This window comes from Xiphophorus maculatus, chromosome 13, assembly GCF_002775205.1.
Source record: "Xiphophorus maculatus strain JP 163 A chromosome 13, X_maculatus-5.0-male, whole genome shotgun sequence".
Lineage (NCBI taxonomy): Eukaryota > Metazoa > Chordata > Actinopteri > Cyprinodontiformes > Poeciliidae > Xiphophorus > Xiphophorus maculatus.
In genome coordinates, this window is record NC_036455.1 from 1,201,640 (window position 1) to 1,224,704 (window position 23,065).

Genomic DNA, 23,065 nt, shown 5'->3' on the forward strand with positions numbered 1-23,065 from the left:
TGTTTAAAAAAAAAAGACACCGTAAAACTCAGACTGACAGCGCAGGGAGGAAGTTTACAGCGGTGTAAAAGCGTGAGTGAAATGGCATTGCGCCTATAGAAGAACAAGTACGGTAAAGATTACAGCTTTTATGTAGGTCACAAACCTCAGGATCAAAGTTTATTTACGAAAGTCATAGATAAGAAACCAAGGTCTGATAACTATGTGTAACTTTTATTAATTATTACATGTTCTCAAAGTATAACATACAAAAAAAAATAAATTAAAAAGGTTTAATGCTTACATTCCACTCTGCATCAAATCAAAAATAAAGCAGAAAAAAATAACGCAAATGAACACAAACTTAAATGTATTTAATTTCGCACAAGTGACAGGGACAGCTGAGTCAGTTTCCTATTTTAACTTTACTTTTTAAAAAAAAAATGAAATCAAACATAATAAATCATCTTCCATATTAACTGTGCGCTTACTAGAAAAGCATCCCTCTAAAATGCAAACATGCATAGTCGAAAAGACAGCAAAACATAAGTTTGGGCAGAAATTTCAACAGTCAAGATCACGTTTAATAAATAATTTAAAAAAAAAAACAATTCCAACACAGGAGAATCATATTCCTATGCAATTTATTGCGGCGCAGACTCCAGGCCCTAAAATTAAAAAGGCGACAATTTACAAATTACTTAATTCTTATCAATTAGAAGGAAAACAAATCTGAAGAGAAGCAGATATGGTTTACATGATACAGTGCTGATGCTGTTTATACTGTCTGCTTATTCCAGATAAGTCAGCGAGACACAGTAACAGATCTGTTTATTCAAAATAAACAGGCGATCCACATTCATATGTAACAGAAACCTGGAAAAAAAAAAAATAAACCAAACATGTACAAGATATTAAGACAGGGTTATTTCATTCAGGGTCATTGTTAACATGAAAAATAGAGAAAAAGGCAAATATTTCTTTTAAAAAAAAAAGACAGCATCTTATTTAAGGGGTCAAAGGTGTCAACAGTTTTCAAATCAACAGCTATGATTGTATTTTTGATACTGTTTTGAGAGTTTAGCCTGAAAATGTCAATAAAATGCAGCTTAAATTTAATCAGATGTAGATAACTGCAGCAGATTATCAAGTTGAATCCAGCAGAAAATTTAAAAAAAATTACATCACCCTTTTTGTGTCATAGGGACTTGATGAGGAGAAAACATCACATCGGCTGATATTAATATCAGAGGATTGGTTAAAATGCAATATTTGTTCCAGGTGTAATGAATTTATACTTTGCGTCCTGAAAGGATATTAGCCTGATGGAGTCTCAGTGCAGTAGTTGCTCCCAGCTGACAAAACCAGCTTATTAAAATGTAATAGACTTGAGGGAACTGGACTGAAAACAGAATCGGGAAGAGAATGTAATTTATTGCAAATGATATTTGCATAATTTCCTGATTTGTTGATGCATTTAGAAACTGAAAATATTAGTTTTGATGCCGTTAATGAATTTATAATATAGATTGGTTTATTGAAAATGGGTCGATTCTGATCTTTAACGTTATTTTACCATCAATTCAGCTTTTAAAATGTTGTTACAACTTGTCACTGCGAGATGTTTTACAGATAAACAGTGAACGCATCGCTGCCCTCTAGCTTAATAAAAGGAAAATAACCTCTGCCCAGTTTATTGAGGATTATCTTAGATTTTTAAGCACAGCTACTTTATTACAAAACAAAGCCACATAGTTGTGTGCCAACAGGTTCCATGTTTAAAAGAAAAAGAGCATTTTACCCTAAAACACTGTATTCCTTCATCGACAGAAAACAAAACGTAGCCCTGCACGACTGCTGCAGGGAAAATCTGAAAAATGAAGCAACAAAGAGGAATTAAAATGTAATTGTTGTAGTTAGATGCGATAGATCTGACGGCTTTGCTTTAGTTTAGTTGATGCGTCTTAACCCTAATTTCCGAGACGAATCTGAAATCTAATTATCATTTAACAACTTCAGAAGATTTTTCAACAAATAGTTTTATTTTACTGCTTAGTCATCCTTCATCTGGATCAATTAGCAGAATAAAGTCTCAGACTCTGAATGCATAACATCACTGTGAGCTAAGAGGACGATGTGTTTGTGTTTGACCGAAGAGGCACTAAGATACATGAAGTCTGTTAAAGCAGACGGTGCAAAAAAAAAAAAAAAAAAAAAAACCCCAAACATTAAAACTAAAACAAACCCAAAAGTAGATCATAAAGACTGATAAGTTTGAAGTTCTGTGGTGCGTAACCCGACCTTTACAGCTTTAATAATTTCCCTCCAAACCAAAGCACGGTACAAACGTCCCGTTACTTGGTGTTTTACTACATTGCTCGTTATTTTAAGGCATTCTCAAAGTCAGCATAATTCTGATTGTCTTTGGTCATAGTCGAACCTCCACAGCATCTGATGGAGGTTATTTCCAAACTAGGCTCTGTGTTATATTTACATTAGACGTAAAGAGTGTGAAGAAGAAGAAAAAAAAAAAAAAAAAGGAGGTAAATAAAAAAAAAAGCACTTCATTAAATCTGCTGCGTCTACAGCTGCTCCTGCTGCAGGACTGACTTCCTTATGTGCTGATGCTGACTCCAAGGCTGACAGTTCACTGAGAAAAGAGGAAATTCCTTTTTAAGATGGCCTCGGGGTCACTTCTCTATTTGTTTTTTGCCCACAGTCCTGATCAGCGTTTACCAGAAAACGGCTTCACAGCAATTGCAGAGAAACAGACGTCATCCAGGAAAGAAAGCATCTAACTTCATTCAGAGGCCAGTTAGCAGTTAGTTGGGACATTAGAGAGGGTTTAGGTAAGAACAACATGGTGGTCTTTGTTCTCCTGCTGGGACAGAAGTTTGCTGCTGGCTTTTGGAAGGGGAGGAGGGATTGGAAGAGCCCTCAAAAGTTCTGTTGTCTTCGCTTCTTAGCATCCATTGCATCCAGGATGGGTTGCCGCTTGGCGGTGTAGCGCTGCCGCAGCTCCTCGATCTCCCGCTCCATCATGGGATCCAGGGCAGTGAGGCGCAACTGCAGCTCCTCAAAGTCCAGGTTCTTCAACTGAAGATGCACACAAAAAGAAATTGTTGGAAGGAAATCAAATATTTAGAAGGTGATCAGATACAGGCTTCACAAAACATCAACTGAAAGGATGGATGGATGGACGGAAAAATGGGGAGATTGATTAAAGAATAGTCAAACATTGAGGGAAGGAGAGGCCAACAATGGACAAACAGGCTGAAAGAAATTGTTTGAAAACCTCGGCCAGGACACTCACAAAGTCAAAGTCTCCATCCTGCGGGACCTTCCAATTATCAGGAAAGACATTTTTGGACTGGATGTGGTAGCCAGGCTGTTCTGGCGGCTGATTGCGGTTGTAGTTTTCCTGCTGCTGAGCCGCCTTGTTGGAGTCCTGCTTATCAAAGTAGTCCATGAAGGAAGGACGTATGGGCTGCTGGGGGGTGGCATTCCCTGTGAATGAAGAGGCTCTAGTCAACATCTCAGGAAAAAAAAAATAGGCATAAAAATCTCAGACAAGCTCAAATGTATAAGTTCAAAATATGGTTGTTTTTTGGCTTCCATTGTCATCAGACCAGACATTACAGGCTGTCCAAGTAGTTCATTTTTTTAAATTTATAAAAAATTGATGACAGCTAAAGTCAGAATGAGCATCTAGGATCATAGTTTGAACAGTAGATCTATTCAAAATATGAGTTATGATTATACAAAGCAAAAATCAAGGCAATCAGTAATTACAAAAAAGTTATATTTTTTAAAATTCCTTGCAAGTTGCGGAAACAGTTCGACATCACCAGAACATGTAAGGACTTGCAAATGAAATATCATATGAGACTCACTGGAAATTTTGACAAAGCCATGTGACTAACAATTAGTAAAGTCATGGCATAATTTAAATGGTTAAACTGGGACCATGAGATGACTGGAGCTGTGCACAAACACACAGATATTTGCAAAAACTGTAATAACCCTAAGCTTCTACTGGGGCCAAAAGCAGATGGAAAAAATCCAAATGTAAGCTAAACCCCAGAGCTACAAACTTTGTACAAACTTTGTCCATCCAACTGGCAATACATTTTTCTTCCATGATAGACGCAAAAAGGTAGCTAAGACTTATTAGCAGCTAGTTAGCAGTAGCCTCAACTGACTTAAGTCACAGAACGCAATGAGGATGTCTGAGTAAATCTGAAACTTTTGCCCGACAGAAAAGTCTCATGAGAAGAAAAAAAAAATACATAGATGTGACTCAAAGCAGTCACATCTATGTATTTTGTCCTGCCAGGATAAAATATAAGGCCTTAGAATAACATATTAAAGGCCAGCTTATGTTTTCAATGAATTTAAGACAAAATTTTGGACACAAATTTAAGACTTTATAAGGATGCGCAAACAGTCTGCAGTATGAATCCAGTTGCTCTGTGAAGGCCTAAGAGACCATTAATTACAGAATATTAGTGAAAAAACAACAAAGAAACACAGCAGATGGATGGGAAGTTTAAAGAAATTTTAGGTTATTAAACAATATCAAAGCGGATTCAAATGCTAGAATGACAGTCAAAGTCCAAACATGAATCCAAAGAAGAATGTGAAAACTGATGATCACAGGCACTCTCCAGTCAACCTGACTGAACTCAAGTCATTTACAAAGCAAAATGGGTCAAGATTTCAGTCCTCTGATGTGCAGAGCTCGTAGAAACAAATCATGCAGCTGTAATTGTAGCACAGATTGGATTTACAAAGTCTTGACTCAGGATGTGGCTCAATTCAACTGCAAACCACATTTCTTTAGTCTGTGGTAAGAAAACGTTCAAGAGGTTCTTTACTTACTCCTTAGTTTTGCAAAGCATCATACATGATTCTTTTAATACGCACAATCACAAAAACTACCAACCAACAGAACCCACAACGAACATCGTATCAATCTGGTTTCTAAAAAAAGTTCTGGAGAATAAAATGTTTTAAATTGTCTTACTTCTCATTGACCCTTGGTCTTCCTCCTCCTCTTCGTCGTCACTATTGATGACCATGGTCCCCAGGTCGGACTCCAGCATGGTGCTGCCATGTTCGATCATGGTTTGGGCCCCGTCGCTCATAGTGCTGGTGGCCCGCATGGTCCCAGCACCCTCAGAGCCCGACTTCACCATGGTGTGGGAGTCCACCTCCGTCTCCTCCTCCTATGAGGAGAGAAAAAAAATTACATAATAATGAGCCGTCTGCTGGATTATCATTTCCCTGGAAACGTAATATTATCTCAGGCAGACTCCTACAGAGTTATCATCCTCCTCCTCCAGCTCTCTCTGCTGCTCCTGCTGCCTCTTGGCTTTCATCTCCATGGCCTCTGTTATCAGATCTCTGAGGATCGTCACAGGTTTGGCCTGGCTGATGAACGGATGCTGCAAAACAATAAAAGTCTTATTTTGAAGTCTATAAATATGTTCAGATCAGTTTGTATGCGAGATATTCATATAGATGAGTGTGGTATTTTGTTATTCTGCTCCAACCTGTAGAAGCTGTGTTGCTGTTGCTCTCTGCTCTGGGTTTTTGACCAAACACTTCTTGACAAAGTCTGTGAATTCTTCTGACCAATGCTCCGACTTCCTGAACGTAGGAGGAGGGTTGGTGGGGATCATGAAGATAGCCTGAAGGGAAGACGCAAGGTCGCAGAGGAGAACAAAGAATTACAACTGATTGCAAGCACCAGCTTATTTAAAAAAAAAAAAAAAAAAAAAAAAAAAAAAACAACAACAAAAAACGGTGGACTTACTCTCATCGGGTGGATGTCAGCATAAGGAGGTTTCCCCTCTGCCATTTCTATAGAAGTGATGCCCAGAGACCAGATGTCTGCTACGCAGTTGTAGCCGATCTCCTGGATCACTTCTGGAGCCATCCAGAATGGAGTACCAATCACAGTGTTTCTTTTCGCCATGGTGTCCTTTAGAAGGAAAATATATCAAGAGTATTACTTCAATTCACATGATTAAAAAGCAGCAAAAGACCTAAAGATCGAAATGAATGATTTAACACATTCTAAATAAAACTAGAGGTCACCTTTAAACTGAGTTTAAAATAATGCGAGTCATTAATGACATCTACAGTTAAGTGTTTTTACTTTCATTGTTACTTAATTTCCATGAACAAAAACCAGAAAGACTAAAAGACTCAAGTTAATGTTATGACACATTTTAAAGAAAAATACAATGCAAGTTACCTTTAAAGTGTGAATTTAAAACAATGCACCTACAGACAGCATTTAGTTAAGTGTTCATAACTCAAAAGGTGTCAAATTTTAAAAGAACCAAAATAAGGAGGGCCATAACTGAGAAAGGATATGAATTTTTATTTTACGAATAATGTGAAAAGTTTGATGTTCTGTATTCAGACGCCCTTAGACGTCACTTTGTAGCTCCACCATTTGCTTTTAGTTTAACCCTCCCTCCAGCAGTCCTCAGAGATTGGGTCATTTTGACCCCACAGGTTTTTTACTCTGTATGCGGGCACAGAAGGTCATACTGACCTCACGTGCATTTTTACGAGTTTTTTTTATTTTTATTTGATGTTGTTTTGGGAATTGACGGTCTGACAGGATAAGTCCCCATCACCCCCCCTACAATTTTCTAGCGTCTACGAAATATCTACTGTGCTCCTCCTGAGTGTTGCACCAAGACCACAGGAGGAAGGTTAAAGTGCCTTGTAACTGCTTTCCTGCAATTAATAAATCTCTTTCAGTTGGTTTATTTTACCGTTAACTGCCCCGCAACTCCAAAGTCAGCCAGTTTGGCGTGACCCTCAGTGTTGAGAAGGATGTTTCCTGCCTTAATGTCACGATGGATCTTTCTCATAAAATGAAGGTACTCCAGACCCTTTAGCGTTGACTTGAGGATAGTGGCAATCTCATCTTCTGTCAGCTGGTGTAAGAGAAAACCAAGACAATAATAGGATGAGATAAACAAAGAACCATTAAAGTGACGTATCTATGACATCTAATTATACATGAGATTAAATGTGATGGTGGTGTGTCTGTTAATAAAGTATTTGTTAAAAATTCCTTTAAAACACAACAGGTCAACTACATAAACTGTAACGTGGGTCAACTGTACAAACAAAGTTATAACACACAGTTTTGTTTCGCAGTCTGATGATGTCTGAAACAGATCCAGCTCCACAGTACTCCATGACAATCCAGAGGTCCGTGTTCTTGAAGTAACTTCCATAATATTTTACAACATAAGGGCTGCAAGGCGGAAAAAAAATGCGGTCATAAACAAAAACTTCAATTTGAACAGTAAGAGCATTAGTTACAGAAATAGCAACCCCAATTAAAAACCTAAAGAGATGATTAGACCCTCAGCAGCTAAGACTTTGTGTACAATATTGATGATTTGTTTCAGCTACAGTTTGGGTAATTTTTAGTAAAGCAATGTGGCAGCCCTACCTGTCACATTGCTGCATGATTGAGATCTCCTTGATGATTTCCTGCAGATCGGACTCCACAGGAACCTGCTTGATGGCCACCACCTGCCCCGACTCTTTATGGATGGCCTTAAATACGCTGCCATAGGAGCTAAACACACACAAGTTACAGGAAACATTTCATAAGGAAAACTACCAACAGCCAGTCGTTAAAAAGAGTGGAAAGGAGAACACTTCTTACCCTTCGCCAAGTTTCTCCAGAACATCAAACACTTCCTCTGGCTGTTTGGTCAAACTGTCCTCACTCAGCTTTTTCAGCTTACTGCAAAATGAAACAAGTCATCTATTGACCTCAGTGATGCTGATAACATCTACTCCAATAATGACAAATCCGAAATGTTGATGCAATATGATAATGATGACACTTAAAAATGTGCATCGTTATTTATGGATTTTACCTCTTCAATGGGAAAAACAATTACTGACTAGATAAAGATAGTATTGGTTAACAGTCAGGGTAATAATAAAAATGTCCCAAAAGTCTAAACAAGAAGATGTAACCTTATTAACGCAACACATAAAACACTTCCAACAGACTTTGGTTTCCTCAACATCAAGCACGTATCGTAATATTTCAAATATTTTATTGCGATTCAATAATTTATTTGCTTTTCTCGGATAAAAAAGAAAATCAAAATCTTTTAAACGACCATAACCTCAATGGTTACTCAAACATTAAACGGAAAGCATATTAACAATTTTAATGTGGCGTCCGTGATTCATTTCTGATCTTATTGTCGATATTTTGAGTCGAAACTTTAAAATCAAAGTGAAGCTAACTAAGTTAGCTTAGCATAAGCTAGCTGAGCTACCGCGTACGTTAGAAAATATTAACAGCTTTAAATGACGGCTTCGGATAAGCCCACAAACCTTTTTGGCGCTGACGGCTCCATGACTCTAGCCCTTAAAAACTAAAGAACAACAAAAATATGAACTTATGATGCCGGCTAAGTCAGGAGCAGAAAAGATACGGACATTGTCCGCAAACTAGCCTGTTTGTCATAAACTAGTGGAGGGCTAGCTGAGGGGGAGCTCCTCAAACGATGGATACTTTTGCGGTTTCAACGGCACCACACCGCCGCCTTTCGGAAAGGAATGCAATGACAGAATTAGCCAAGGATACTTGGAAAACGCTGATAACTAAGTTATCACAATTAAAACCCTAAGTGTGTTACCTATGGCAATGATTTATCTAGAAAAAAATAATATAAGAACGTTATACGTCAAGCGCAAACCTTGAAGAAACGTTTCACCAAGAAACATTTCCTTTTACCTCTTTTTAAGAAACATTAATTCTTAAATCTATTTTTTGTCATTTGTTTGAAAATTATTTTCTTTTTGCATTGAAGAGATTTAACACATTACATTTAGATACACATTTTACACCGGTAAGATTTATACATTTATTAATCATTTTTAAATACGTCTTAGTACAGCTGGGGGCGCTAATGTGCGTCTAAAATGGCTTGCCGTAAAAGGCAAAGAAGAAAACCGGAAAGTACTACGACGTCATTTGTGCGCATGGAGAGTCAAAAGTCGGGGTAAACAGCTAGCATACAGAAAGGTAAACAGGGACTTTTTATTATCATTAGGCCTTTCTTTTGTCTACTATAGACGTACTTTGTTATGATTGCGTCAGTAACAGCATGTAAATAATTGTGTAGTTTGCTTAATAAGCTGATTGATGTACACTGACCCTATAAGTAGCACCATGCTGTTTCTGTTAGCATGCTGTGCTAAAATCAGTTCGTATGTGGTGATATTAGGAGTTTTCCTCCCTATTTTTGCAGGATAAAATGGACGCACAGAAAGATCTACAGCCGCCCAAACAACAACCGATGATCTACATCTGTGGAGGTAATCAGCTATCGTTACCGATTATATGGAAAAACATGTTTAGAGGTGGCTAGCTAAGCTAGTACAACATATAAACGCTGTTTATTTATATTCAGTTGTACAGAAAATAATTAATTGTGAGGCACACATACATCTAAAAAGTAAAAAAATATCGTATAATAAAAAAGTTGAATGTTTTTTTTTTATCACTCGTTTCTCAAAGTGAATTCACGCTTTCGTCACATTTAGAGTAAAAATATTTCAGGCATTTATGTCTTATAGTCTGAGGAGTAATACTTACAGAGGATCAATGGTCGGTGCAGACTGTTGTTCCATATTTACTCAAATTACTCCGTTCAGGCCACTCAAGTTCCTCCGCTCCAAACTCATTCCTTCAGGTTTCTTTATGGTGCTTGATTATGTTCTGGTGTGTCTAATTGGAGCAGAAATGGGCCCACCCCCAATTTGTTTCCACAAAATCAGAAATATAAAAATATTCTTAAAATAGTTTTGGGATTCTTGATTATTAAAAGTTAATTTCACTTAAACAAAGGGGTAAAATTAAATGTACAGAATCATACATCTCTAGTAAAAAGCATGATCTTTTTTTTAAGGGATTTATTAAGGAATTTATTAATCAGCGGTACATCCATATTATCTTAAGCTTCAGTGTTTGTGATTTTGATTTTTTGAAGTTGTATCACCACCAGAACTTGAAATGTCTAATTGCCTTCTTGTACTTTTTGAGTAACTGTTGCAGACACATGATTCACTTTTGTTTAATTACAGCAATGTGTTAAATAAATGTATCTAAAATAGTATTAAATCTCAATGTCTGAATCTGAAATGTTATCTCTTCAAGGTTTAACATTTTTTTTAGTTATTTACATTAGCTTCAATTAGCTTTAAAATAATTAATTGAGTAATGATAATTGATGTTTTTATTATGGTGTCATGCCTCTGATCATGCTGGAGGAACCGATCTGACTCTTTTTTTCTTTCTTTCTTTATTTTTTGCAGAATGTCACACTGAGAATGAAATTAAAGCTCGTGATCCCATCAGATGCAGAGAGTGTGGCTACAGGATCATGTACAAGAAGAGAACAAAGAGATGTATCCTTTTCCTGGGTGTTTGTGTGGGAGACAGCCATAAGATGTCTCTAGCTTTATATTAAAATCAGATGTGTAAATTCACTGCTACTCTTTCTGCACATTTCCTCAATTCTCTAAACCCAGTGGTTGTATTTGATGCCCGGTGAAGAAGAGAAGACAGATTTGACTTTAGTTGTTGTTTTTTTTACTGTTTTTGTTGTGTATCACCATGTAAATAAACAGTCTCTCAAGCCTGGCATCCGCTATCCCTCTCTTTTTAAAAAAAAATCTTTTAAATTAATTTTACAAAGGAGTAACGTGTTAAAATGTTCTCTTTTTTAAAAAAATGTTTCTAAAATTGATCAAATGACTTTCTCACAGTTGTTCACTGTGTAAAATATAAAAAAACACAACTCCTGTTCTTGCTGTACGTCTTGAGTTGTTGCAGGAAGTACAGTCTTTGCTGGGCTTTCTGCGCTACAGTTTGTACCTGCAACAGGTTTTGAAAAAGGGTTGTCCGGATTGTGCCTGCTGATAATCCAGGGGTATTATACCAAGATTGTCAATTTATTTATTGTCTGCCCCTGTTTATAATAGGGGTGGACTTTCAGAAGAGCAACACAATGAAAAACAAGATCAGATTGTTTTTAGTAACGCAGTAAATAAACAGAAAAAAACTTTTACAACTAGCTAAAGCACATTGTTTAAACTATAGTCATAAAAATATCTGGCAGTGACTGACGGTTGACAGGTTATAATTTGATGGTAAATTAAAGGAAACCTTCGGGGTGCTTTAAATGCTAAATGATGTGGGTTTCATTTGACCATCTCTAATTAAAATCTTGGATATTTAATTGATCGAGCTTTACTATTTTGTTTTATGCTAAGCAAACTTTCTTGAAAACACAATTTAACATGTATGAGGGCTCGATTGTAGTGGAAAAAACAAAAACTGGATTTTCTGTGCTGTTGTGGCGTCATCTAATCAACTTTGTGTCGTATTTCTAATTAATTTTGACAAAAAGCTTTGCCTGCTAAATGAGTGTAGACAGAGGGAGCGGTGGCGCGGACAGTGGTCCCTCTTTCATGCTAGCACCGCCCATGCCTTCAGCAACGAGTCTTCCCCACCAGTTTGCCTGCTGCAGCATCTCTGCACTGCTGTGGCTCACCCCACCCCCACCCGCTCTGACGTCACTTCTGACACCTCCGCTCGGAGGTGTGTCCAGCAGAAATCCCCCTGCCAGTCCACGGATGTAGCTGCGGCTCTGAGCGATACCGAGAAGCAGGGAGGGAGGAAGAGTTTGGACGCACTGCGGAGGGGAGTGCAGCCATGGGGAACGCGCAGGAGAAACCCTCCGGCAGCGGCGGAGGAGCGACGCCGAGGCGGGACAACCCGCGGACTCACGGAGCTCCCGGAAAGGAGGTCGCCAACGGCGCTCCGAGAGAAAACAGCCCGGCAGGTGGGGAAGAGGAGCCGCAGCAGCAGCAGCCGGACAGCTCCGGGGTGGATAGGAGTTACCTGGATGCTCCGGCCGGAGCTTTGCCTCCTCACCTGGCCCGGCTGAAGAATGAGGGGAACCACCTCTTTAAAAACGGCCAGTTTGGAGACGCGCTGGAGAAGTACACCCAGGCTATAGATGGATGCTCTGAGGCAGGTGAGAAACAGTTCAAATCAACCCAGAAGACAAAAAAAAAAAAAAAACCTCTTTAGCACTTTGATAAATTGTCATAATTACGTTTTAATACCCCCAAGCGTTTAAACTGACCTCATCTTAGCAACTCAAATATTTTGGGGATTTCTGCTTAAAAATAAATATATTTAGCGATAATAGCTTAAGTGGGCTTTTTATACAAGTCTATTTCTCCGTACTGTTTATTGTACCTATAAGCAGCAGCTGGATGGCTCACTAAATTGATGTTCTTTTCACCTCCCAATGGCAATAAGATTAGAGTTGGCTCTGAATGTAATTTGGCTTCATAGTTTACTGCATAAAACAGTAGCTTTGTATTATGACACTGCTTATTATAACTGTGCCCCCCCTGGCATTCAGAGTAAATATGACTCTGAGCTCACCTGTCAGACATCATGTGTCCCAGGTGACTTATGTATGCAGATGTCATGTTACAACTAAAAACAGTTTGCATTTTTCAAATTCATTTCAATAAACATCTTCAGACAATTGTGGACTTCATTTACTCCAATACCTCTTAATACAATCCAGTTTATGAATGCCATCCCCATTGTGAAACACGGTGGTGGCATCATGATGCTGTGTGGGATGCCTTTTTTCAGCAGGGAAGCTTGTCAGGGTTGATTGGAAGATGGATGGAGAAGCTAGCGTGGAAGAAACCCTGTTGGAGAGCATATCAAATCATGTTCTTATTTTAAAACGGTCTAGCCAAAGTCCAAACCTACATCCAACTGGGAATGAGGGGCATAACATGGACATTGCTGCCTCCTTCCAATCTTGCAGAGTTTGAGTTACTCTGAAAGGAAAATTAGTTGCAACATTGGTAGTAACAAACCTCTAATGACGCTGTAACGGTAAAGTATGGTTCCACAAAGTTTTGTTCTTAAGGGGATTTAGCAAGAAAGCATGGCACACTTTTTGAATTATTCTTAAAAATGTAGAAACAATTTAAGAGCACAAACCTTATCTTCGTGACTTTGCTTCTACATCATTTCAAGAGGGTTTTAAAAAAGTAAAGTTGACATAATTTTCCAAGCTAACTGGCACTTAGAGGAAAACACTAGCAGTAATAGCTTATTGTTTCCTAAAAGACAAAATCTCTATCTCGTTTGTTTTGCATGCAAAGGTAGTATTAAAAAGTCTTGTTCTGCTTCCTGCCAAGAAACTGAGAGAAAATTAAGAAATCACTCAACACCAGGAGCTGTGAGCACATCCAATAATTTGTTCACATTTTTTAACTGATTTAACTGATTAAAGTGGGCCAGTGTTATCAGTTTGTGGAGGAATATTTAGAAGAAGTGTTTTTATTCCCTTGCGTAGAACTTGCTTTTAAGAATAAAGACATGAAGGATGTTTAGGAATCTGGTTTGTCAGATGAATTATTTTTACTCTTCTCCTTGCAGGCATTGACAGTCCAGAAGATCTGAGTATCCTCTACTCCAACAGAGCTGCCTGCCACCTGAAGGACGGAAACAGCGGCGACTGCATTCAAGACTGCAACAAGTGTGTGACCAAATCTTCATTGTTATTATATCTCTGTTATGATTAGAGGATAGTTTAATTAAGTACAATTTTACTAATAAGACAAAGTAAGGAAGTAACAATGAATTTTTACAATGTTGTGAAACAAATTTCTTCTGTTTTTCTTCTTTTTTTTTTACTTTTCCATGCACTTCAGTGTTTCATATCGTTAAAGACACTTTCAAAATCAAACAAATACAACATCGGAAAATGTTTACAGCACATTTCTAGGCATAAAATCACAAAGTATTGTGCAACATGCACAATGACAACATGAAAAAAGTTTCTTAATATAAGAAGTTGCAACAATGTTACCCATAAACCTGGTGAGAAGCTTAAAGAAACATATCATGGATTATAATAGGCACAGATGTGATGAGAAACGCCAGGTAAAAGAGTTCAAAATATACAAAAGATGGTGCAAGTAATACGAAAACAATAGGGGCCCAAATACAGAACTGTGAGGTACACAATAGGAGGAAGGGGATAGTATATGGAGGTGATTTTAAGCAGCTACAAAAATGAAATCGTTTGCCTTAGCAACAGAATGTGATTCACAGTCTAAATCTTTTAAATGACAACACTTAGAGATTATGAAGTCATTACTTTCAAACCGCACTGTGACATTTCAACAGTATCTAGCCTAAAAAAAAAAATCCCTATTTTATAATGTAAGATGGTTCTTTTTGGATTATTTGGTTTACATGTTTGTTTGTGGATCGATGGCTGTTTTTGTGTTCAATTCTTATGTGTTTGTAGTTCATCCTTTTCTCTTCGTTTAGTTTTGGTGCATACATCTTTTACTGAATGTCACTGTAAAAATCTGGATTTAATTAACGAAATTATAACCTGAAATTTGTTTGAATTTATACTCCAACTCACTCATATTGTTTCTGCTGCATTCTGGAGGCAAAGTGTAAAATTTTGGGTTCGATTCCACATCATTTATTTTAGGATGAATTTATTTGTTTACTCCTGAATAAAACTAGCTTCAGGTTGCACCTTTGACACTGACACACACACACACACACACACACACACACACACACACACACACACACACACACACACACACACACACACACACACACACACACACACACACACACACAGTGAAGGACTTGGCTTGATCCGGTCTGTGCATTTCTCTGATCCTCTTAGGGCCTTAGAGCTGCAGCCCTTCTCCTTGAAGCCGTTGCTGCGCAGAGCCATGGCCCATGAGTCACTGGAGCGCTACAGGAAGGCCTACGTTGATTACAAGACGGTGCTGCAGATCGACACCGGAGTGCAGGCGGCTCATGACAGCGTCCACAGGTTGGATCAGCACAGACACAGAAACATTTCCGAGTCGGTCAGGTTTTAGAGTCTTGACCGACTCGGAAAGGAATGAATGTATTTTTCAATGTTGTGTCTTTCATGAGTTTTATTCAGTGGACTAAAGAAAATCTAGTCAACTTTTGATGTGATGTGTGGGCATTGCATTGGAGTGGAGTCTGTTTACATCTCTGATCTGATACTGAGGTGACATACCACAACTTCAGTGGCAGGTTATGATGACAATACTATCTACTGTTACTAACTTTAACTTTGCAGATGTGAGATAATTATTTGCTTTCAATTTCCTGCAGCTAGCTTTGCATTCTGGGTAGTAGGGCTGTATTTCTACTATATTTCAAAGTTGTTAACTTCTTTATGCAAAACTGATGCTCCTCCTTTAATATGACGTCCAAGCTTACCTTAAAAACTGTTTATTGTTTTATTGGGATACTGAGTGAAAAACTGTAATTTTTTCCACTTTGGAAAACAAAGTCCTCCGAGTTAGATCCACTATTGACACTATTTCGAAATTAATGTCATAAAGTTCTGTTGATTTTGTTGCACTGTTTGAGAACAGTTCATTCCACATTGACTGATTTATAGTAAATCTTTACAAGGTGTTAACCGCTCTGAACCTCTTCATGAAGTCCAACGTAGCAGTTCTACGTGTCTCAGATGAGAAATAGCCACCATTTAGTTTCATTCAGACAATTTTTGCACAGAGATCAAACGTCGTCGTCTCCTCCTTCCACTAAGCTACACCTTTTATCACTGCTGAGCGAACAAACCCCGCAGTGGTTCCAGTGTTTGCCTGCTAAGGGAAAACACTTATGTCGCGTTGCCCTGCTTGTTATCTGCCAGGATCACAAAGGTGCTGATCGAGCAAGACGGGCCTGGATGGAGAGAAAAGCTTCCTGAGATTCCTGTCGTCCCGCTGGCCGTCCAGCAGCAGCACAGAGAGAAACCAGTCAGCGTCGAGGCGGCGCAGGCGCGAGCCGCCAGGGCCGCGCAGGAGGAAGGTTGGCTACATCACTTTATCCCTAACTTACAGCTGACATTGTGTAAATATGACCAGCACTTAACTGAACTCTGTTAAATTCACCCAGAGAAAGATAGGATAAGAAAGTAGTGGTGAAGTAGGTTGAAAATGACATTAGAATGTGATATTAGACAGCAGAATTCACAAAGAACGAGTGTGTAAATGCAGAGTAGGATTGCAGGTGCTCCAGCTGACAGTGTGTGTGTTTAGAGTCGTATCAATAATGCAGAGAGAAGCCGATCCGCGCAGACTGTAGTGCTGCTGTAATGGAACAATCCAGGTCGGGTTTCCTCCGGGTTCAGACTCTTCAAACAGCCCAGACGGCTCCACTCAGAGGCTGCATGAAAACGCATTTCAATACATCATGTGTGTCTGTAGCAGAACTTCTACAAACATGGAAATAACTTGCTTTTTTGTGCTGATTAAGAAAATAAAACTAAATCCTAACTGGAGAAAGGAAGTCCCTGAGCGACATAGACAGATGATTTCATGATCAGTTAATGAGTTTCCTTCGCAGAACAGCTGCTTCTCTTCCTGGGGAATCACTTTACTTTTCAGGCTTCAACAAAGTCTTGAATTGCCCTTCAGTACAAAGATATTTTGCTCCTACGGAGCCAGACTTTCTTGTAAAGTTTTAAAATGTCTAGACTGGTGTTTCTCAAAATCTTCTGTGAACGTTTTAAAAGATTTTGATGCATCTCTCAGGCTCTATATCTGGTCTTTGCTGGACTTCTTTTCTTTTGTACTCAACACACAACTTTCAGATATTATTTATCTACTGTAAATATGTTTTTTAGACCACACACTTTTGTCCTGTAGTTGTTTACTTTTCTCATTATAAGCAAAAACGTCACAACATGCTGTCATTTCTTGGTACAAGGTTATGAGGCAAATTAGTAAGCCTATAGAACATGTTAAAATATTGGTACAATATCTATTTTGAATACACAAATATAGAAAACTATAAAAACCAGTAAAGTACAACTTACTATATTGGAGAAACATTTTATTAGCGACTTACAAAACCTACTTCTGTAGCACTGGTACAGAAGTATGTATTAAAGGCTCCGATTAGTTTTTTTTTTTTTTTTTACAAATGACACATTTTCACCTTTCAAATGTTCAAAACGGACAGTAAAAACATTCTGTGGAAATGTTTGCAAAAAAAATGTATGAAATTTTTTTTTCGTTTTTTCAAGAGTTGGAGTTGCCTTGATGGTTGAATATAATCTTTCACCAAGGGTGACGAGTCGTGTTGTTCTTCGCAGAAACTAACGTGGAATTATGTTTGATAAACTTTGCAAATATATTTTAATCCCCCCCCCTGAGGCTGTGGATGTTTTAGTGGCTGCTTTGAGGCATTTTCATTAGTTAGTCATTAGTTGCAGAGGCTTTCTCAGCACAGCAGACCGCTAGCTCAGGAGGAATCGACTCATCTGCTCCGCTTCATTTATCGGTAAGCCCTGAAAAAATCTCGACAGGCTTCTTAAGTGAAATCCATTAAACGCAGTCGTCCCCCGAAGCGTCTTTTAGTTGAAAAACCGACCCTTCATGAAACGTAGCTCTGTATTATCAGTAATAGGAGTATTGATTTTTATTTGCTTTGTTTATGTTGGGAGGTTTTGATGAATTTTCAGTTTTTCTCTCTGCAGCCAGAAGAAAAGAGGCTCGCTTTACTTTACTCAAACACGAAGGCAACAGTCTGGTGAAGAAGGGCCTCTTCCAGGAGGCTCTGGAGAAGTACACTGAGTGTCTCTCGGTGAAACCTGATGAATGTGCTGTTTACACAAACAGGTTAGTCCAAAACAACAGAAACAGTCATGTTTCGCGTCATAAAGTGTGTGTTTTAGTGACGCAGGTACGGCTTGATTTGCTGAGGACACAAATTTGGTCACAGACCCAACATGAGCACGAACAGCATTATCATTTTAGACTTTTATTGATTTATTTGAACAGTTATTTCTTCCAGGGTGCTTTGGCATAAAACGTAAATTCATTTACTGTATATTTTCTATAATCGGGGCAAAATGAACATTTTCATCCACAGAGCTGCCGTTTTTGCAGATTATATTTTTTTTATTCAGGCCCCATTCCAGAAGCCTGATTTATTTTTGTGCTTTAACCATTTTGCTGTTAAATAAAGATGAGGTTTAAGTTGAAAGGTTTGTAACTGATTTTGGACAAAGCAACACAGCGTCAAGCTTCTGGGATGACCTCATCTGTTTAATACAAAAAGAACCATTCAGAAACAGGAAAAGTCCAAAGTTAAGTTAATATTCATGCCCAGGATGAGTTTATGTAAACATCTGATATAACTCTATCAATATAGCTTTGATTTAATATATAGAAATGCTACAACAAAGGCTTTTTTAGGACATTAAATGTTCTCCAGTGAACAGATGGAGCTAATTTTTTTTAAGATTCTCCCCTTCAGGAACTTTATTGTAAGACAAACAGTAGAGGGCACCATATTTGTACAAGACAAGATCAGATACACATCAAGTGTGACAGTACTCGCATCATAAACCCACAACCCTTTAGAAGAATTTAGCAATAGTTACATCTAATCTTAAAAAAACAAACAAAACAAAAACCTATGATTATTTAATATTCTCCTCTCTTACTAGAGCCATTTGTTTCCTGAAGCTGAATCGGTACGAAAAGGCCAAACAGGACTGCGACTCGGCGCTGCAGCTGGATCCAGCCAATAAGAAAGCCTTCTACAGACGGGCCCTGGCCTTGAAGGGACTACAGGTGACCAGCACGCTACTACCGCTGTTTTACTTGAGTTGTACTTGTGTTTTCCTGACGCTGTCTGTGTGAAAACCTGCCAGGATTACCTGTCGGCCAGCCGCGACCTGCAGGAGGTCCTCCAGCTGGACCCCAAAGTCCACGAGGCCGAGCAGGAGCTGGAGGAGGTGACGAGCCTGCTGAGGCAAAGCTTGATAAACAGAGCTGATCACACATGAGGTGGAAGAGCAGAATGAATCTTAACGGCACTAACACAGCACCACATATTCAGAGAAGGCTGTGTGTAATGGATAGAAATATTGCACATTATACAACAAGCAAAACAAACAACAACAACAACAACAAAAAATCTTAAGATTTGATGAATTCCTGCAGGCGTGGCGATGCTTCATTGTTCACAGGGGGAGACAGAGGCATGTTAAAGGTTGGGTTCTTCCCCTAGATTTCTCTGTTTTCTGTATTTTCATGAGCAAGTAGAGGATGAACTGGTTCTCAACTCAACATTTCATTAAAATAAGCGGTAGATTTATGTTCTCGTTGCTAAAGTAATAAAAGAAAGATTCACTGTTCAGTACAGATAAACTTTTACCACAGACAAGTTCTTACTATCATTAAGATCATGTTTATTTCCCAAAATTACTTCTATTTGCTGAATGCCAGAATAACCAAAGATACGTTTTTTTTAACTTGAGTTTACATAAATTTCCTTGTATTTGCTAAAATGACCTCGTACTGTAGTTGGGTATCCCTTTACAAGCTTCTCTCAATGGTGTTGGGACATTTTGGCCCAATCCTCCTGACAGAACCGGTGTAACCGGAGTCAGGTTTGTAGGCCATCTTGTCCCTTTCTTACTCAGATTTTCAGCTCTATTCACAAAGTTTGTATGAGTCTGATGCCAGAGCTTTGTTGTGGTTCCTTCACAATGTTGACTTTGTTGTCCTTGAGCCACATTGTAACCAATTTCACTGCATGATTCGGGTCACTGCCTGTTGCAAAGCTACCTAAAGTTTTAACTTTTCAAGTAGATGTTTTGAGATGTTGCTTTAATGTTTCAACCTAATTTGTGACGTGCAAAGCAGCCTCATAAATAAATCAATACTGCTACCCCAAACTTAACATTTGGGATGGTTTTCTCATGCTCTTTTCCAAAATATAATCTGGTTTCTATGTCTTGGTTTTGGAGAAATGGCTTCTTGTTTCATTTCGAATCAGTAAAGTTGTAATTTCACTGCGGATGCCAACAACTTACAAGATATTTTGGTTTTGTTCTGGGGTCAATTTATTCATCTCTGTGACACAGAACTCGTCTTCTTCCTGAGCTGCATGATCACTCAATGTTTCTATTGTATTTACACTTGCAATCACTTATAACGTATGACATCTAGAACAAACAGACTCAGAAGATGCCTTTTTGAAAAGTCCTACTCTGTCATAGAAACTTACATTTATGTTGCTAAAACGGGAACTTAAACCTCCTAGCTCTAATGTGATTTGTATTTCATTATAAAGAATTTATTTCCTAGCTCTGGCAACTAAATGCTTCCATTGTGAACTTCTGAGTTTGAAGAAAGTATTACAAAACAATCTAAAGGTTTCTCATCTTCTGGCATTTAGTGAGTAAAAATAATTTTAATATGCCAAATTCCCTAAAATGTTAAACGTTTGGTCTGATTTAATCACACAGACAAATTCAAGTCAATTACGTACATTCCAGTTCAATCCCAACTATTAAATACTGCAGTTTATTAGCTCAGTTTATTATTCAAACCAGTAAAGTTTTCTATTAAGCGAAAGTTGAAATACAGCAAATGATGCAAAATTGGAGAGTAGGAGGAAAATGTTGCAGTGAGTAAAAATGGTCAGTTTGTCTTCCAGCAGCCTAAAGCTTAAAGCAGCAAAACTACAGATAGCTCAGGATAACTGCAAGCTTTATCAAACGCTTTAAACCTCGTTTTAAAAGTAGACGCGGCGTCTTCCTCCTACTTTTTAAAACTCCAGGAAACCTGCAACCCCCCCCCCCCCCCCTGAAGAGATCTCTGATCTACACAATGTAGCTTGATCATTAGGAGCTTTATATGTGACAAATCCCAGCTAGGAAGTCAGCTTTCGTTTTGTTCTGGTAGAGAGAGCAGCCATATTTCATTCATCAGCGGTGCAAAAAAAAAAAAAAAAAAAAAATGGAGAATGACAAACGTTTACTCTGGACTGGAGCACCGTGAACAGCCATCTGCACTCTGCGTTCGGTTCGCCGCAGCTGCTCCAGTCTGCACACACAGGCTTACGTAACAGGAGGCTCCATTTGAAAAGGCTAAATGTCAAGGTATATGTGAGCTGCCGGCGCTATTAATCCTTCCCATTGTGATGTAATATATTGTAAATAGAGGTACTTTTGACACGGTTCAGCGTTCTGAAATAAGGAAAGACAGAGTGGATAATAATGTGTGCCTTATTGAGATTTCTACCAAGCTTAGGATGAAATATGCCAAGATTAAAACGTTTAGGCTGGTTTGTTTTTAAAGATGTTTGCTTCAAAGCTGAGCTGGGAATTAAAAAACATTGGAGGGAAACTAATACATGTGTTTATGTTGGAGCTGCAGATTATTTGTGGCGCAGCGAAAAGACTGAATATATAAACCACTGCATTTAATTCAGTAAAGATTTTACAGCAGTAACAAAACAATTCTTATTTTTCTTCTTTGTAATATTTGTTTTACAGGTTAACTTCTTTATTGTGTTGAAGTTTTCTTTTACTAAATAGATGACTTGTGGATTATGCTTTGGCTTGAGGGTCAGTAGACAGGACAATTGTTTCTTTTAATGTGTAACTTTCCTTTACGCCTCGCTCATGATCAAAATCATTTTAATAAAAAAATGAGACAGGAATTTTTGAAAACATAATAAAACAGTTTAAATGGAGTTTTAGTTTTTTTTTTTTCCATTGGCATGTTGAAAATTATTTATACCTTCCTCAATAATCAGGGAGGAAAAATCAACCAACTTATCTTTCATGTTTGCACTGGTATGTAACTTTATCTGTGATTATAAACTTTGACGCAGGAAGGCCTCGTTGTCATCACCCTAATCTTTACCTCCATCGTTCACATTGACATCCAGACTCTGAGCCACACCAAAGCGCTAATATTATTTCCATTCAGGAAACAAGGTTGGTAAAAATCTAGCAGTACTTTAAACCAAAATCTGCCAGGAGTACGAAGGCTGTAATTTTGGGATTACCTCTAGGACCAGGGCAGTGAAACTGCACTGGTTTACACATTTACTTCATTACTCAAAAATAGTCATCAAATCTCACGAGGTTTGGCGACTGTACAGACGCCATGACGTGATGTTATTAGAAAACCCTGTGGTTCTAAGAAGATGAAGTGTCTTCACAACCATATTTACTCATAGTGGGATGACGACAGACGTATACAAAAGGCAAACATATCAGTATATATATATATATAAATTAACTTTAATACCGTTCTGGTAACCTTTTTACCCAGTTAGTCACTTTTAGATACTTTTTAAATCATTTAATAAGACCAGTGACATGAAATTTTCCTAAATTTAATGATCCAAGTTACAAATGGCCACCTTTACTCTTTAAGAGTCATTTGAACACTGCACACATGCAGACCGCAGCCCAAACTAGTTTCCATTGTCAACTATTCAAACAATGTTTTTGGATACACTTTAACAAATCTCACTGCTTTTAAAGGAAATATCATTTTTGTTTATGAAAATACAAATTTCAACACCAATTGAGCCAAACTATGGAATTTTCTCGCATTTCAGTGTAGAAGTACATTATCGCAACAAAAGATAGTTTGAATAATCTACAAAAATCTTTTGACTTTTTCTATAGAAAATGTGGCATTTTGTTGAAAATGCTATAAAAACTGTTCTGATTAGTATTGAAGCATCTAAAAAATTCAAACTCTGAAAGCAAGTAAGATCTTTTTAGAATATTCTCATTTCTTACTTTAAACAGGAGGGTTTTCAAATCGTGTCACTACAAGAATACATGTAGCTCCATACAACACGATGTGCCACATCTTTTATTTCATTAGGTTGTTTTTTTTTCTTTGATTTAAAAATAATCCCTTCCAATTTAAATGAATAAACTCAGCTCTTTCTGGAATGTTTTTTTTTTTGTTATTTATTGTCATGGAATGTAAAAGCATGTACTGTATGTAAATAACTGAATACAAATGTAAATAAACAACAGTGTGAATGCTGTTTCTGGTATAATTTTGCTTTTACAACTTTTAAGGAACACATGCCTTCGTCAAAGAGTAAAAAGAAATTATTTCC

At 37.9% G+C, this 23,065-nt stretch overlaps 3 protein-coding genes across 3 annotated transcripts; 2 read left to right on the forward strand and 1 right to left on the reverse strand.

Moving 5' to 3' along the window:
* Positions 1–606: 606 nt before the first annotated feature.
* On the reverse strand, positions 607–8,539 carry stk3 (serine/threonine kinase 3). The gene is made up of 11 exons (XM_014476092.2): positions 8,374–8,539; positions 7,685–7,765; positions 7,466–7,594; positions 7,150–7,264; positions 6,774–6,938; positions 5,798–5,965; positions 5,535–5,672; positions 5,301–5,426; positions 5,006–5,207; positions 3,293–3,486; positions 607–3,075 (listed from the first exon to the last, which is right to left on the reverse strand). Exons 1-11 carry the CDS (start codon positions 8,394–8,396, stop codon positions 2,917–2,919), a joined length of 1,500 nt encoding a protein of 499 aa, XP_014331578.1. The 5' UTR covers positions 8,397–8,539; the 3' UTR covers positions 607–2,916.
* A 461-nt stretch (positions 8,540–9,000) lies between these two features.
* polr2k (RNA polymerase II subunit K) lies at positions 9,001–10,690 on the forward strand. The gene is made up of 4 exons (XM_005797389.3): positions 9,001–9,067; positions 9,294–9,360; positions 10,360–10,452; positions 10,576–10,690. The coding sequence occupies exons 2-4, from the start codon at positions 9,300–9,302 to the stop codon at positions 10,596–10,598; spliced, it is 177 nt and encodes a 58-aa protein (XP_005797446.1). The 5' UTR covers positions 9,001–9,067; positions 9,294–9,299; the 3' UTR covers positions 10,599–10,690.
* Positions 10,691–10,898: 208 nt separating this feature from the next.
* Positions 10,899–22,883, forward strand: LOC102228795 (sperm-associated antigen 1A-like). The gene is made up of 7 exons (XM_005797455.2): positions 10,899–12,086; positions 13,526–13,625; positions 14,805–14,957; positions 15,822–15,979; positions 17,652–17,793; positions 18,627–18,753; positions 18,834–22,883. Exons 1-7 carry the CDS (start codon positions 11,762–11,764, stop codon positions 18,966–18,968), a joined length of 1,140 nt encoding a protein of 379 aa, XP_005797512.1. The 5' UTR covers positions 10,899–11,761; the 3' UTR covers positions 18,969–22,883.
* Positions 22,884–23,065: the final 182 nt, after the last annotated feature.